The 17,459-nt window shown below is 35.6% G+C and overlaps 1 protein-coding gene across 1 annotated transcript in view; it reads right to left on the bottom strand.

Moving 5' to 3' along the window:
* Window positions 1-1,738: 1,738 nt before the first annotated feature.
* Window positions 1,739-17,459, bottom strand: part of LOC149565098 (leucine-rich repeat receptor protein kinase HPCA1-like) — a 37,798-nt gene continuing 22,077 nt past the window's right edge. The window contains exons 14-19 of the mRNA XM_089818644.1: window positions 4,259-4,764; window positions 3,998-4,153; window positions 3,743-3,885; window positions 3,226-3,448; window positions 2,894-3,132; window positions 1,739-2,456 (exon numbers count right to left, since the gene is read on the bottom strand). Of these exons, the coding sequence (XP_089674770.1) occupies window positions 1,965-2,456; window positions 2,894-3,132; window positions 3,226-3,448; window positions 3,743-3,885; window positions 3,998-4,153; window positions 4,259-4,764 (1,759 nt within the window). The 3' untranslated portion in view covers window positions 1,739-1,964. The remainder of the gene's footprint in view (window positions 2,457-2,893; window positions 3,133-3,225; window positions 3,449-3,742; window positions 3,886-3,997; window positions 4,154-4,258; window positions 4,765-17,459) is intronic.

The following is a 17,459-nucleotide window of genomic DNA, read 5'->3' as shown; positions in this document are numbered from 1 at the left end:
GAATAGGTTATGTTTAATTTGAGAGTGTACTTTTTGTTTTCCAAAAGCCAAGTGGCTTCTTTTTCACATCAAAATCCATATGGGATTTGGCTTGGTATGAGGGTTGGAAGATGACCTTAAGGCTTGCAAGCCCATCTTCCCTCTATTTTGTCCCTTTACATATTTTTGCATCTTTCAACATGGTTTCTTGACTTTGTTGTCATCAAGTTTACAATGATCAGGTGAGTATCTCTAGTACCACCATAATCATACATCATCTTAGCTTTTTGAAAATATACTTTTTTCAATTTTTGGACAACATTACAACATAGTAAACTTTAATTTTCTTTATTGGTGCCTTGAAAACCCTCATAGATAGATGTTTACCATTTCTTTAATAACTTCTAATATACTTGACCAAATTCAAAACAAATTAGATAGTACTATTCTACGCTAAGATTCTAGATATTTAAATTAAAAAGTTTACATTTTTTATTATTTTGATGTGAGTTATGCCTAACACACTTGAATAGGTACTAGTTTTTCCAAATTCGACTACTTTCAACAATCATGAAAAAAAACACTCAACAAAAAATACACAACTTCTAGATCCCACTCTTATTTATCATCCTACCAAAGAATTTTTCAAAATACTAAATCTAACTATATATTTTGTGAAAGTGCATGAAAATATCTATATTGTATTTTCTTGGAAAATTAGAAACAATCTTTCATGCACAAGAGGCTTGACCCTCTTCTAATCTTATCTATTTTTTAAAAAATAGTACTTTATAAACAAGATTATGAGTACTACAATTCTTATTTTTGTATAACTTATAGTTTTTTGTATAAGACCCTCAAAAGTTTCTTTGAAGTTCATCTTTACCTCATTCCAAAAAAAAAAGTGGTCACTTATACCCCTTCTGCACACCATCTTGGTATGTTTACCCTATATCTTATCACTTTTAAAATGAACCAACTTTTTATTTTTTATTAAAAACACACATGTTATATCATTCTATGCTAGTGGAAGATAAACATAAAACTTTCTTTTATGATTAAAAAAAAAGCTGCATATAAATAAATAAAAAAATTTATTGTAAAAAAAAAATTATGAAAAGAAAATAGAAATCTCCATAAATAGAATAAAATTCCAAAAGAAATAATAAGAGAAAGTAACTTTCAACATACATGTGAATAAACTAAAATTAGTATACATATCTTTATAAGTATAGAAAATATTGAGGCATTATTTAGTTTGTGAATATATTCTTTAAGTGGAATAGGGCAAAACTTAAAAAGATCTTGTATAATAATATATTTATCAAGTATATTTATGACAATCTATCTTTTATGAGAATTAATGAACACTCAATACTAATTACATTTAGGTGATGTTTTGAACATTTTTTGAGTGGTCATTCATCAAAATATTATTTCAATGGAAGCAATGCTTAATCATAGAGTTCCCTCAAAATACTCAACTAATACGCACTTGAAATAGAGTAGCACAACTATTTTTCACCTCCTAAGAAGACCTAATGCTTTACCTCTATGAACACCATATATATACAATAACTCTATAAACATCACTTAAATACAATAAGTATTAGTATTCAATTTATATTTATAAAAAAACTGATTCTTATAAACTAATATATAATTTTTTTTATATATTTAATATAAAAAATATTCCTTTTATTCTTCTGAAAAAAAAGACTTTTTATTAACTACTATCCATGAAACATACACCAATAAATTTGCTTCCAAACATAATATACTTTATTTACACAGTATACTTTGTTTACAAGGTAACTAGAAAGTTTGCCACATTTAGAAAACTGTAACAATTCTAGCCCTTCTTATAATCCATGTTCGGTGGTGGGCAAGGAAAGATTGTTTTGGAATTGGTAAAATACATTGATCAATCCATTATATCACCATGTGTGTACAAAGATGCAGTTCCACGAACACAAGCTCAAAGATCACTTAGGTTCTACAGTCGCAGGCACGACATATCCACCACCACCACTGTAATCGAATGAACCCGATGCAGTATCAGCAGAAGGACGAACGGCAAACTTCCCGAATGCAAAACCACTTTCCATCTCTATGTCCCCTTCTCCATCATTACATCCACACTTTTCCGCCATTGACTCAAGTTCTTTAACCACTTCGCTCATTTTCGGCCGATTTACACCAAAATCTTCACAGCAACGCATGGCTAAGCTTACAAAGCTTCCCAAAACAGAGGATGTAATGGGAGGGTTTCTGAGAACCGTGTCCAAAAGATGGTGACGCTCAAGAGCATTTACCCCTCCTCCTTCAATTGCATTACTCACTTCTCGAACCAGATATTTCCCTCTTTCTATGGGCAGCCTCGAAGTTAATATTTCGAGCAATACAACACCATAACTGTACACATCGCTCTTCTGGGTCAGTTGCTGTGTCATGTAATACTCTGGGTCCAGGTACCCCTGCCCGGGCCCCATTTCACAAAACCCTTCATTTTAGAAATAAAATTTTGCAGGAGAAAAGATTTCAAAGTTTCAACAAGATCATGTATTAACAATATCAGATTTCTGCAATCCATTTATTATACAATTTTTATTTTTGAATTCGATTGTGTGAGAGCCTTTGTCATCAAAATCTAGGATCACCCTCTGTGATCTATCTTCACAATGGGATAGATCAATATTTCAGATCATACTCTGGATCCATTTCGAAATATATTCTATGATCCATCATCTATCTCATTCTAGTGATGAATCACAGAGTGTGATCTGAAATATTGATGAAAAAACTTACAATCTAATCTGAAAATAAAAAATTGCATTAAAGTTATCTATGAATTTGATTGCATTTTATGTATGAATTTGAGCTTGATGGATTTAGATTAGATAATTGTATTCACCATTGTTCCCTTGACTTGAGTTGTGATATATCCTCTGGCGCCTGAATTGGCTATGAGTTTGGAAAGGCCGAAGTCTGCTACCTTGGGATTGAGATTTTCATCAAGCAGGATGTTGCTGGACTTCACATCTCGGTGAATTATTGCTGGATTTGCATGATCGTGGAGGTAGGTTAACCCTCTAGCTGCCCCCAAAGCAATTCGGATTCTTTTTCTCCAATCAAGATTTATCCCAGTTCTGCCTGTTAACAGAGGAGTGTGTTCAAGAATCGAAATGCAGAAAAATCTTGATCAGTTTGAACTTTGGAGGCAGAGCAGAGAGAAAAGAGAAGTACCTGAGAGATTGTCTCTGAGGGACCCATTTGGCATGAATTCATAGACAAGCATGTGTTCGCCCTCTTCAAAACAAAATCCAATCAGTCCCACCAAATTCTTGTGATGAACTCGCGATAGTAGTTCTATTTCGGTCTTGAATTCGGCTCCGGCCTGCATAGATTCCTCTTTCGCTCTCTTCACAGCCACCATTTGGCCACTCGCCGCCAGCAGACCCCTGTACACCTGCATTTTAATGCAAACTCCATTTTGAAATCTATGAAAAACCATGATATGAAAGTCAAGTTAGGAGTTCCAAATGTTTGATGTAGCTAAAGAAAGGGAGATCAGCAATACGCCAAGCCCAGAAAAATATGGGCTAGTCTTAGATCCAGTAGTTCAGTTAATTGAATTCTAGAACAAATTTAAGATCCTAAATTCGAATTCTAACTGATCCATAAAAAATTCAACAAAATTATGGCGATACAATGAGACCAGATTGTACCAATATAAGATCGAATGAAAGAAAATGCAATATACCTTGCCATAACCTCCAGATCCAATTTCATTCCGAGAGGAGAAATTATTTGTAGCCTGTTTCAGTTCCTCGAATGTGAACCACCTTGCACCTTTCAAAGTAGGAGCATCTACGCCATATTCGCCGCTTGCAAGTCCCCATGATCCTGAAGAAAAATAATTACACCCAAACAGAAATCACTCAATTCACCTAGGAACACCATGAGGGAAGAAAAATGCAGATGCAATGAAATTAGCTTCTTGAAGAAATTTTCTTACCGAATGGTCTGCTATTTTTAGCTGCCCTTTTGGCTTTCTTTTTCAACATCAATATATAAACCCCTATTGCTAAAATGGCAAGGATTGACGCGGCCGCACCGATTACTATACCAATAATTGCGACTGTATTTAGGCGTATCGATCTGTTGGAAAGATCTGGAAATAGAAAATTTACAATTTTAGGCTTTAAAAATCCGTCGAATGAACAAACGATGGGGTTTGAAGAAGCAACAATAAAAATGAGAACAATCAATCTCTTACCAAGAAACAAGTAGTCTGATATCGGACGGAAAAAGTAGGGTCCAAATTCCCGTGGTGACTTATAAATATGCGAGCTTAAACTGTAACCAAGGTTTACAATTTCCGATCGCTCAAAATATTTAATCCCAACCGGTGGAAAAATCCGGAGGGGAACTGCGAGATAATCATTTGCATCAAAATACATGCAGCAAAAAACATATACTGCTGACCCCTGCGGCAAACTTAAGTTGTTCATCAGGGATTTCTCCAAATTTTGGAATCTAGAATTATTGTTGAGAGCTGAAAAGAAAGTAGATCTGAACACCAGGTTCCCCTCAAAGGGTATAGCACATTCGCAGTTTCGCGGATCCATTTGCATGTTCTCCGCTTCACATTTCAGATTTTCGACGCAATCATTTGCGGTACTTGTTATGTACGAGGTGCTGTTTCCCGCAATTTCTGGATTGCAAGCTTTTTGACCGTACAGGTTTGTTCCTTCAGCGCAGGCCGGGTTTCCAGATAGCTTGCTGCCATTGAATTGAGGGAAACTATTCAAGTCGTGATTCATTGTTATACGCTTCCTTACAAAATCATGGAAGCAGGAAAAATGTGTGCATATATGCAGTTGTTCAACAGTGGTATTATCTCTCATTTTAGTTACCTCTAAAAATAAGTTGATAATTAAAAGTTTATTAAAAATACTTTGGATATGCCAATGGTTGTTTATTTGTGTATTTATTTCATTTCTATATTGAAGAGTTGTGCACTTTACTGGGGCATTTGTGTTTGGTAAAAATATTTATTAAAGAATACATTAAATTTCTTATGTATATTTTGTGAGGTTATAATGTATTGTTATTAGAGTTTCTTTGAATAGTTATGGTTGTAAATTTTATATATATATATATATATATCTTTGTGTACATAACGAATTTGCTTTAAGCAACTAGAATATGAAACTACAATTTTAAATTCTTAAATTACACAGGGGAAAACTTTAAGAACTTAGAAAGTTATGGTGGGTGTTTTATTGAATCCTTTTTCTTATAAATGAATTAAGATATATAGAAGACACATTGAATATGTCTCAATATTAGCGATATGATAAATGATATGATTTTTCATCATTTTAAAATATTTATATAGTAAATTTCAAGGGTAGTGTAAATGTTGAGAAGATTTAGGATGATATTGGTGCCTTGGCATTGAAATTCCATCTAGAGCATTAACTATTTAGGATGTAAGATCCTGTTATTTGTGTAAAGTAGAAGAGATTGGAGACTTTGAGATAAAGACAACTTATGAGAATCTATGCAATAATGGAGTATTAAAAGATGAAAACAAAATCATTGCTGAGAAAGGGTTTACCAATGCCCGAGGGTTCCCAAAGGTTTTCAAGGTTGAATGGATAAAAGTCATGTTTAGTCACATCCATGATATGAATATATGATTAGAGTGTGGACCGATAAAAATAAAAAAGGCTATAATACGCTGAGTGACTGGTTACCTACCTTGGATTGAGCAAAAAGGATAAGGAGTACATCAAGGAATGAAATTGAGAAGTCAACCAAAGAAAAGTGAAATGGTAGAGGGATGTCGATTGATGGGATTGGAGATCCTATAATTGAATTCGTAGTTCATGAGATAGCACACAAGTCCTACCAATCCAACAGATTGACAACATGCCATGTGTTGTAGTAGATTTGGGCTATAAAACTGTCAAGAAGGATCATTCTTATGACCTTGTTGAGCTGTAGCTGCAACAACTGGAAAAAAAATAGAAGCTGTAAGAAAAGAAAAGAAATACATCATGTAAGTTTGGATATTTGCTAGTATGTATATTTTTCTATGTATAAAATTCATTTCCTATGGTTGGAATTGTTGCATGGGATAAAAGTCGACCTGTTATAGGGTAGTTAAATGACTTGATTAATAGGTTGGGAGAAAATTTTGAGGCTATAATGAATAATTATTTTGAAGAATTCAAAATCAAAATGAGAAAGAGAATGAGGATCCATAAGTTGGTTCTAGATAAATATGATCATAAAATATGTTGTGGTAGGGATGGATTTTGTTCATGTTTAGGTAGCAATACCAAGGATTCCATGGTTAAGGCCTATGCCTTATAAAGTAAATGATGATGAGATCACAACAACAATGACTACACTTTTCATTGAAGATGTTGATACTAATGTCAAGTAATTACACACATATGAGACAATAATGGTAGAACTATTTGTGGAATCAAGCACACCTAAAAAAGAAAAGAAAAGAAAAAGAGTCTTAAGAATAAGGACAATGAAGAAGGGGATGGATTAGAACAACCTGATAAGGCCTGATGAAGCAAAAGGAAAAGAACTGGCTATTTTCGAGTACAAGGCAAAAAAGAAGAGGAAAGTAATCATTGTTAATCTTAAGGTAAAAGATGATCTAAGTAGAGATGTGTAGAAGGTTCTCACACCTTAGAAGCCAAAAGGAAAGATTGTAACAAGATCAAAGACAACTCAACCCTTGACTGTGAAAATGAAAGGAAGTCCATCAAAGAAGAGACCGACCATCTCACTAAAGAAAAATATACACGAGAGGCTAAGGAGGAAACAAATTGTAGCACAAGAGGGGAAAGATGATGAAGAAACCGAGAATATTGAAAATTGTAAAGAGACTCCCTCCAATGACTGTGGATTAGATATGTGATTCAAGGATTAGAAAATCATAAAATTTTGTAGGATTCAAAGATATTACTTATGATTCTTTGAATAATGGTGATCAAGTCAAGATTCTATGATCGATATGATGATAAAATTTAGATGTACACCTTTGGAACTGGGAGATGGATTCCCAGTGGACTTGTACAAATGGATAGATGCTAAATGGAAGTGGGCACTATCCATAGAAAATAAAATAAGAGAAACTACATTGGCACAAGCTATACCAGATTTAGGGAAGATACATATTCCTATAGCCCTTAAAGATTCTATGAATAAATTTATGCCAAGAGATAGGGCATACAAAATTTTGAAGAATAAAGCTCATGAAGTTGATCAAGACAACATTTGGGTATGGAAAGAAGTATTTGGAGTACTTACTCCAATAGTAGAGACTAGAGAAGGAGGAGACACAATTGAATTTGAAGATGTATATAAAGATGAGGTTGCTAACCTAACAAAATAAATCAAGAAACTAGTGAAATAGTGTGAACAACAAGAGGTTGTCACCATTAAAGATGTTTTTGACACACCTCCACTGAATCCAAATGTGTTAATCAAGGAAGACATACAAAATCTAATGTCAGATGCAAATCTACCTTGTACAAATATCCTTTTGGTAAAAATTGTAGATTGTCCAAAGATTGAGAATGTTTTAAGACTGATAATGTAGAGGTTACATCAATTGTAGAGGATACAAGTGTTGAGAAATAGGGAAAGGATATAATTGTGTTTTCACAATTAACTTGTATGGCTATTCCTTAGACAAAGGAGAATAAAGAAGAGGTTAAAGGCATAGAGTTGGCATAAGAAGAGGTGACACTAAAAGAGGAAGAAGCTTCCCAAGCTCTTGTATAGCCACCGAGTGCAAAGTCTACAAAACCATTAGTTCAAACACCTATACAATAGGTAGAACCTACTCTAGAGAAGAAACAATAGGTATTTATATCAAGTGAGAAGGGGAAACAACTGCAAATATCACTACCCAAAGATACACCCTAATGTTCTGAAATTTTGACTCAATTAGAAGAAGAGGCAGATGAGTTAGTAAGTCTAGATGAGGTAATTACCTTACCCATGTATGACTTGAACAACCTGACAATAGAGAAAATGCATGAGTTACAAACCTTGTTGAGCCACAAGGAAAAGAAAGATCAACTAAGGAGATAAAACAAGAAGAAATAGGTATTACATACTATTAGAGATACTTTTGTGGATGTATTTGGCATTACTAGTTTAGATAATCAAGAGTGAAATTTTGGATTAGTTAGTGTACATAGTTGATAAAGTTCAAGAAAAAGATATAAAGACCAATGATAAATTGATGCAATGGTCTAGGAGAAGATTTGAACATAAAGTATTGGCGAAAGTCTCTCATGAACTTGTAAATAGACAAGCAAAGCTTTCCAACCTAGTCACACAATTAGAAATAATTTTGAAAACTATTCATTCATTATACATGAAGTGGTGTGATGTTGAGGCTTTTACACTGAAGAATCAATGTTCTATTGATTTATTACATGTTGATATGAGGGAAAGTGCTATTTCATTGGGAAAGAATGCAAGTTCAAGCTCACTCTCATAAAATAAGTTGACATTTGGTCAACAGAGGTTAGCCGAGCTCATGGCTAGAGATAGTGAAATAAGGAATAAGTTAATATTAATTTAATTCCAGTTACTACCCCATTTGGAAATAATTCAGAAAGAAGTGTCTATTACACATACTATTTTGAAGGACACACATTTTTCACATATTGAAGGTCTAATTGATCTAGCTTCTGAGCTATAAATTCAATTTCAAGTTTTGGATAAGGTAAAGGACTAGTAGAATAAATACTATGTAGACATTTTGGCAAGCCATAAACAATCTTTTGATAAGCACAAGCTAACCCAAGAAGCCCCAAGTTATCAGTGACATAAACAAGGGGGAAATATATTGAGAAATAAAAATAAGGGGGAAATAGAAAATGGAATGACAACAAGGGGGAAATAAAAGAATAAATCAGATGTCACAGCATTAGAATTTTACATATAATAGATTCAAAATCTAGTCTAAGTAGGGGGAGTATTTTTGAATGCAATGACTATTCATGACAAAGTGTTTTTGCCACTAATGTCAAAGAGGGATATTATTGGTCTCTATGCTTATATTTCCTATTAGTATCCAAACACTTAGTCATTTACTAGGGAAGGATGAATGGTCATCATTGTGACCAAGTCATCTAGTGAAGGTTGACCATATAAGGACTTGTTTATTATGCATTACATGCTAAGCAAGTCAATCATTGCTGAGCACCCTAGGTGAGGCTGAGAACATATGTAAATCAAGCTATTATAGTAGAGATCGAGTAAACTACAAGATGATTTTTTCCAAGAAATCAAAGAAGAAAATGCATATAGAAGCTGAGTGCTAGTATGAATGTTAGTGATGACCAAGTGTCAGCACATTCAGATGTTGAGTAGGCCAAATTTGTCATATGAGTTTGTAATTGAATAAACAACTATGTAAATCATTTTTGATGACTTCTATATGATATTTAATGTTTGTAGAGATACTTAAGATGGATATTACACATCATTGTAGAAGGTAATGATCCCAAGGAATGAAAATCAACCAATCTAAAAATTAGAAAGAAACAGAAAAAGAAGATGAATTTAAAACCATTGATTGAGATATAGAACTTTGGAAGAAAATCTATTATGGAGGATTTTAACCCTAGAATCAAAGAGTGTGAAATGCAAATAGAGAGAGATAGAATGTATGGATGAATGAAAGTGTGAATGCACAAGTGAAGAAGCAAACAAGGAAGGAACAGAGAAAGAAAGGCTAAGTCTAGAATCAAATCGAACAAGGGAAATCAGAGCAATGAAGGACTAAAAGGAGATATCAAATCAAGATATTGTATAGAGGAGATCCAAAATCAGCTTGTAGAGAAAATTGAGGATCAGATACTGAATCCATTTTTAACAGAATTGAGTCAAGGAAAATCTCTTAACCAAGTGATCCTAATATGTCCTTTTAAATCTCCTAATAGAATCCTTACTTAATTGTAAGTGTTAAATCCTTTAATAGGGTTGGACTTAACAATCTCAAAGCTTTTAATGGGGTAGATCATATATTATGATCAAACATTATAACCCTAATAGGTTAACTTTATTGTTGCAATGGTGAAGATTTGTGGGTTTCATCCCCAACCTAGTTTTACCTTCACATTGAAGTATTTCTGGGTTACCAAATCATTTGTGTTATGTGTTGATTCTTTTATGGTTATGTTTTTAGCATTACAACTTTATGTTACATTTAAGGTATGAGATGGTTAAGTGTGAATTCAATAATTTGGTTTTGTAAGTAAAAGTTTAAGATCCTGATTCACCCCTCCCCCCTCTTAGTATCTTGTTTCCCATTAAATATTTCTAACAAACACCATGAAGATTAATGAGACTTGAAGCATGGGCTATGTGAGATGTTAAGATCTCCATTTGACCACAATGGCTAAGAATCAATGGATAATCTCCATGTGCCAGAATATTATGATGATGTCAACATATGAATATGTGATAGGCCTTGGATAGAGGATGTCCTGACCAAGAATAATCTTAGGGGGCGTGCTGTCAGGAAGACGATGAATCAGTTATGAGCTAGGAAGCCTGATCTAGAGATGTCCTTAAGATTGGGGTTAAGTTAGAGGGTAGAATAATATATTTAGTTTTGTTATTTTTGTGATTCTAACCATTATTTTGTAGGTATTACTTATCCCAAATTGACCCTAATAGCGGGGACGTTACAAGCTCAAGCCAACTTGGTCACATAAATAAAGCCCCTAGTTCTACAATGATGCTTGCACCAACAAAAAATTCACATGTCTTAGAATCTCTAATAAAGAATGAGTAACCTAAGAACCTAAAACTCCACACCATAGGAACCAAAATGATAGAGACATCAATGCAAAACACTAGGTCCTAAGGTTAAGAAAGAAATATTTTAGCCAAGAACTCCACAAATAGAGGAATGTAGAAATTCAAACTCAACCATACCATGTAAAGAGGCAAAATCCAAACCAGAAGACTCAAAATAAGAATTTAAAAGAACTTGACAACCACTAAACCAAGGATTGTGAAAAACCCACCACATCAAATATAGTCGCTAGCAAAATAAATGATGAGGAAGATAAGGCAAATTAGTTAAGGAGAATAAACCTCTCAATGTCACAACCTTCATTAAAGTCCCATAAGTGGATGAAAAGAATCAAGGGAAAAGCGAACTCCACCAAAGAAACACCTTTCACCCTGAGCACTAAAAATCAATGTACAATAGAAGGTGCCCTATTGGTAGTGGAAGCACATTTTAAGTTAAATGCATTGCCATCTCTAAAAACTTAGATGACAAAAAAAATTACTCATCATCACCATCATCATCATAATTATCTTCCTCTTGAGTTGCTAGACACCCTAGAAACCTTCGCACAACTCCCACTCATTTTTAAAACACTATAAGTTATGGTATTGTTATGTTAGTGAAAGTAGTAGAATTTGATTTATTTTTTGAGAAAGTTGCATAGGACTTTGAAACCAATGCAAATTTATGTGAGTTCAATATAATATTATTTCAAATTATATTTTTTAATAGAGTGAGTGGAGACTAACATAGGGACAAGTAGAAATATTTTAACATCTACTAGCCATGATTGATGCATGATTTTCCCTTTTAAAATTTCTTTCTTGTACTAACTATTGTTCAGTCTTTTTATTAAAAAAACTTAAAAAATATTTTTAAAAAGCAGTGTGGATGATTTTCCCAAAAAATCTAGCCCAAAGTTTCTGTAAGGAAGCAAAGGTGCACGAAATCGTTTCCTACACTAATCTTGAGAGGATGATGATACAAATTAAACTAACTATTGTAGATATCTTAAGAAATACATAATAATATAATCAAAATAACAATAAATTCATAACACAATGATTACCACGGGGAAACCCTTCTAGGAGAAAAAACCCGCACAATGTATTCTCAAATCAAGAAGATTACAATACACTTGCAATGCAAGTTCTTACATGAGCACATCACCACAAAATTGAACTTGGACTCATACTCAAAGAGAATCCTTCTAGCACCCAATCTTGCAAACAAGACTTGATGATTTAAACACCTCCCCAAGCCCTCCTTTTATAGTGATTTACAAATTGGAAACCATTTGTGGTCTTACAAAACCATGGGCCAAAACCATGGACAAAACAACCATGCCACATGTTACCCACTTGTCATTTGTAACTCCAAGAATAATATTTTCATCCATAATTTTGTCCTCTAGTTTAAACCCCCATAAAAGTCATATAATGAGTTGTTTATACTCTAAAAATAGCTCTCCTATATTTTACTAGGGACAAGACACAATTTTAACAACTCAAACTCCTTTTTCCAACTCATAAAGATGTGAAAACTACCACAAAAAAATTCTAGAATTTTTAGGAAAAATCTTGCAACGTTGAGACACAATTCTCAACATTCTCCCACTTGTCGAACACCTTGCATGAGTTAGGGGATCCAAAGTGTCATGGACTTAATTTGTAGGGGCCAAGAGGCCCATGGACTCTAAACACCATTTGAACTTCTTTGTGCTCACGGGCTTAGTTAATGGATCAACAATATTCACCAAAGTTTCTACCTTCTCTAGGTTCACCTTCTCATCTTTGACCATATCTCTCACAAAATGATATTGTACATCAATGTGCTTGGTCCTGGCATGAAATGTTGGGTTCTTTGCTAGATAGATTGCACTCTGATTGTCACTATAAATTGTTACTACACCTTGTTTGAACTCTATATCTGAACACAGTCTCTTTAGCTAGATAGCTTCCTTGGAAGCATGAGTAGCTGCCATATACTGTAATGTCCCCATTTTAGCAGTTGACCAATTGTGTGTGCATTAGCCTTGTTCTACATGGTCTTGAGGGCTAACGAAGGGTTTAATGGGATCCTGGAGTGTTTTGGCCTAGTCATTTCTAGTTTGGGCCAAAACGAAGTTGATTTATTTAGTTTCAGGCATACTTACTATTTTTAGTAAGTCGGCAGGACATAGTGCAAGTCAATTTTGGTGATTGGATTTGATACTTCTCGGTGAGAGCTTTCCGATGAGCTATCACTTGCATTATTCGGAGTCCGATTGCTAATACATTTTAATGCCTGAAGTTTTATTAAAGTAACGTCTAATTTAATTGTGAAATATTAAAATGTTACTTTAATATTTATTTTATGGGGATGTGTACCCAAGGGAGACATAAGGGGTATTTTAATATATGTTTTATATACTACACATCTTTTATCCCACATGGCCATATGAGTTGAGCGGACCCTTGGAAATAGAATAAAAGGAAGCATTTGTGGCTTCATTAGCAAGGTTGAATATGAGAAGAAATTGGTGTGTGAGTTGCAGCTCCGTTCTTGGCATTCGAGGACATTTATCCTCTCTTGTAACATTCTAGACATCATTCCCTTGGGGTTTGGCCTTTGGAATTCTTTGTTATCGGCTTCATTATCAGGCAGTTTAGTTGCATTTCCGGCTACAGGCAGATTTGGTATTTTGTTCATATCTTCTTCACTACTTGTCCGACGCTTATGCCTCTTTGAGGGAATGATATTACGAAGGTAGTGGACTGATTGAAGGACAAAGTATTGTAGCAGCAAGTTCAAAAGCAAGGGCTGGAGTATTATGTCAATAATGCTGAAGTCATTAGTGAGTTGATAAATCTGCCATGTATTTGGTTTTATGAATTTTGAAAATAACATTTTATTGGCAGTAGTTCATTTCCACTTTGCATATTATTGTAGTTTCTTTGTTGTTTATGTTGTATGATACCAATTCCATGCACAAAACACAAAAAACAAATAAATGTTTGATTTCTGGAGTTATAAGGGGTTTAAACATTAAACAGAGGAATAAGAGGTTGAATGCAAACTGTTTGACATAATTCCTTTCAGCAGTTTGGTTTAGTTTTTGGGACATTAAGGGGTGCTCATTACAGTGGTATAAGAGCTATAAGTCCTACCATCTTGTGGAAGTCTTATAGGGAATTTGGAATAGTCGGATAGAGGGAAAAGTGTTTGACGAAATGTCAAAACACTAAAATAAGAAATAAATAAAAAAAACACAGGCTAAGCATTTATGTTTGAGCATGTGACAGGGGCCTTATAATTTCTGCGATACCAGAGCAAAACAAAATAGGATTTCAGAATTGCAAAGCAAACAGTCTAGTACATCCATGCAATGGGACATTGAATCCAGCCATATAGACACAGAGGAGATATTCTTTGATCAGGACAACAATATGGGTGATCGAGATGACAGGAATATAGGATTAGGCAGAGGCGAGAATGCCGGTCTAGATCAGGGGGACGTAATGTTCAGACAATTACTGGACACATTAGAGCAGGGGCAGCGTATGCAGCAGGAGCAAAATAGGCGAATGGACATGATGTTGCAGCTCATGGCTAGACAGATGGGTGTTAATATTAATCCAGGTGATGCCAACAACAGAAACAATAACAATGAGGGAAACAATAACAATGGCAGAAACAATAACCATGGAGGCCAAGGCAACAACAATGGTCCTGAGAATAACATTAATGGTAATAATGGACACAGCAACAATGGGAATGAGGCTGATAACTTTAGACACATTGAATGCCCTGCGCGGACTGCGAGCTCGAGACCTTTTCTACCCACCTTCCCACCCAAAGATCCAGTTCAACTAGTAAATGAATCGTATATTACTGAGTTACAGGATCAGTTCAGGAGGGACTGGGAGGCTAGTGGACCAGAGTTTCAGGCAGATATTTCCCTCAGAGATTATATGGACTTGAGGATGAGACACATGCCTAGAGTAGGAGGGAGGAATCAAAACTTTGAGCTGAGAAAGAAAGTTGGAAAACTTTCCTTAGCTTACTATGATGCTTTAGGGAAGATGACTGCACGAGCTTGGGTGCAGAAGGTAGATACATACTTGCAACTAAATCCTATGCCTGAGGAGGAGGCTATCAAGTATGTGACTATGCACTTGGATGGCATTGCACATGAATGGTGGCATCATGGCATGGTGACTTTGGGGCATAATCAGATTACATCCTATGAGGAATTCACCCAAACATTGATTCAGAGATTTGACACTAGGGATCCCGAGTTACATTTCAAGGAACTAGCACAGTTAAAATAGTCAGGTTCTGTGGACGCTTACATTGCTGAGTTTCAGTGCTTGTCTGTACTTGTTACTGATATCTCTCCTAGGAGATTGGCGGTGTTATTTTGTGATGGTCTTGCTGATCCATTACGAGGTTGGGTGAAGGGACATGATCCACTCACCTTAGCTGAAGCAACTAAAAAGGCATGAGATTTAGCCCCTTCGGTATACAAAGGAAAAAACCATTCAACAGATTCTTCCTACCACAAGGACAAAGACAAAAAACCATTTTAGAAAGAGTTTAGAAAAACCAAAGAAGGATCAAAAGGACTAGACAATGAAACCTTGAATGAACTTCCAAAGAAGAAGTTGTGTTTCCATTGTAGAAAGCCTTGGGACTTATCTCATAAATGTTCTCTCAAGGCTAAGGCAAATCAAATAGAGTATTTTTCAATAGAAGATTCAGAGTCAGAGGGGGAGGATCAACACTCCGATTCATATGAAGGTAACACTATAGAGGAGAGCAGCATTCGTAAGAATGATAGATCGTTGGCACGCTTGACAGGGGCCCAAAAGGCAATCACATTTAAGGTCAAGGGTACTATCCAGGGACAGAAAGTGATATCTCTTATTGACACTGGGGCTACACATAACTTCATAGATGCACAGTTGGTAGCCAGGAGAGGGTTACAGACAGAGGAGCATGATGGGTTTAGAGTCATGGTGGCTAATGGTGATAAATTATTATGCACTCAGAAGATATCTAATCTTCGCATCAGGTTTGGAGATGGCTACGAGTTGGAGGATGAGTTCTATGTTGTGGACATGGGAGATTATGATGTCATCCTCGGCATGACATGGATGGCTTCACTAGTTGAGTTCACACTCAACCTAGCGAAATTGGAGAGGAGATTCCAGCACGAGGGTAGAACTCTGGTACTTAGAGGACTTTCAGATGGAGGTTGCAAAGTAGTGTCCTTGAGGAGAATGCAGAGAATTTTTTGTCATGATGACATAGAGTGGGCGGCAGAGTGCTACATTATGCCAACTTCACTAGAGCCACAAGAAAAAAGTCATCCACCAAATATCCAGAAGACACTTGATAGACACGCTAAAGTATTTAGCGATATTCCTCATGGGGTTCATCCTGACAGAGGGATGGAACATGTTATTGAGCTCAAGGAGGGAGCCAAACCAGTTATGATTACTCCCTATCCTCATCCTAAGAAACACAAGGATGAGATAAAGAAGGCGATTAAGGATTTGTTGGAGATGGGGCATATCAGGCCCAGTAAGAGCCCCTTTGCTTCAGTAGTAGAATTGGTAAAGAAGAATGATGGGATGATGCACATGTGCATCGATTACAGGGCACTGCATAAGAAAATAATTAAAAATAGGTATCCCATTCCTAGGATTGATGAGCTGATTGATGAGTTGCATGGGGCATGCTTCTTCACCAAAATTGATTTGTGATCCGGATACCATCAAATCAGGATGAGAGCAAAGGACATTGAGAAAATAGCCTTTCGATGTCACTATGGCCACTTTGAGTTCATGGTTATGCCATTTGGTCTAACCAATGCACCCGCTACATTTCAGAGTTGTATGAACCAGGTATTCAGGAAGCAGCTGAGGAGAGTTGTCTTGATCTTCTTTGATGACATCTTGGTCTTCAGTAAGACCTGGGAGGAGCACTTACATCATCTGGAGGAGGTGTTATCTATTCTAGAGAGAGAGTCATTGTATGCCAAGGAATCTAAATGTGAGTTTGGCATGACTTAGCTCCTTTACCTTGGGCATATCATTAGTGCAGATGGCATTCGAGTTGACCCCGAAAAGATTAGAGCTATTATAGAGTGGCCTACTCCCACAAACCTTACATAGCTTAAGGGATTCTTTGGTTTATGTGGTTTTTATAGGAGGTTTGTTAAGGGATTCTCATAGATTGCTACACCCTTGACAGATCTTACCAGGAAAGGAGCCTTCGTGTGGACAGGGGTAGCACAAAGGTGTTTTGAGCATTTCAAGCAAGTAATGTCTTCATGTCCAGTTCTAGCTCTACTGAATTTCACGAAGCCTTTCGAGCTTCATTGTGATGCATCAGGTGATGGGATTGGAGCAGTATTGATGCAGGAGAAGCATCCCATTGTATTCGAGAGTAGGAAGCTCCGGGGAGTTGAGAAGAGTTATTCTATCTATGACCGGGAGATGTTGGCCATAATGCATGCATTGGCCAAATTTTGATCATATTTGGTAGGTGGACATTTTGTGATCAAGACTGATCACAATAGTATTAAATACTTCATGAGCCAGCGTGATCTTAATGAACGGCAACAAAAATGGGT

The sequence above is a fragment of the Cupressus sempervirens genome, chromosome 3 (genome assembly GCF_028749045.1).
Source record: "Cupressus sempervirens isolate cs-2001-9-10 chromosome 3, ASM2874904v1, whole genome shotgun sequence".
NCBI classification, from domain to species: domain Eukaryota; kingdom Viridiplantae; phylum Streptophyta; class Pinopsida; order Cupressales; family Cupressaceae; genus Cupressus; species Cupressus sempervirens.
This window is presented reverse-complemented; position numbering and strand designations above follow the sequence as displayed.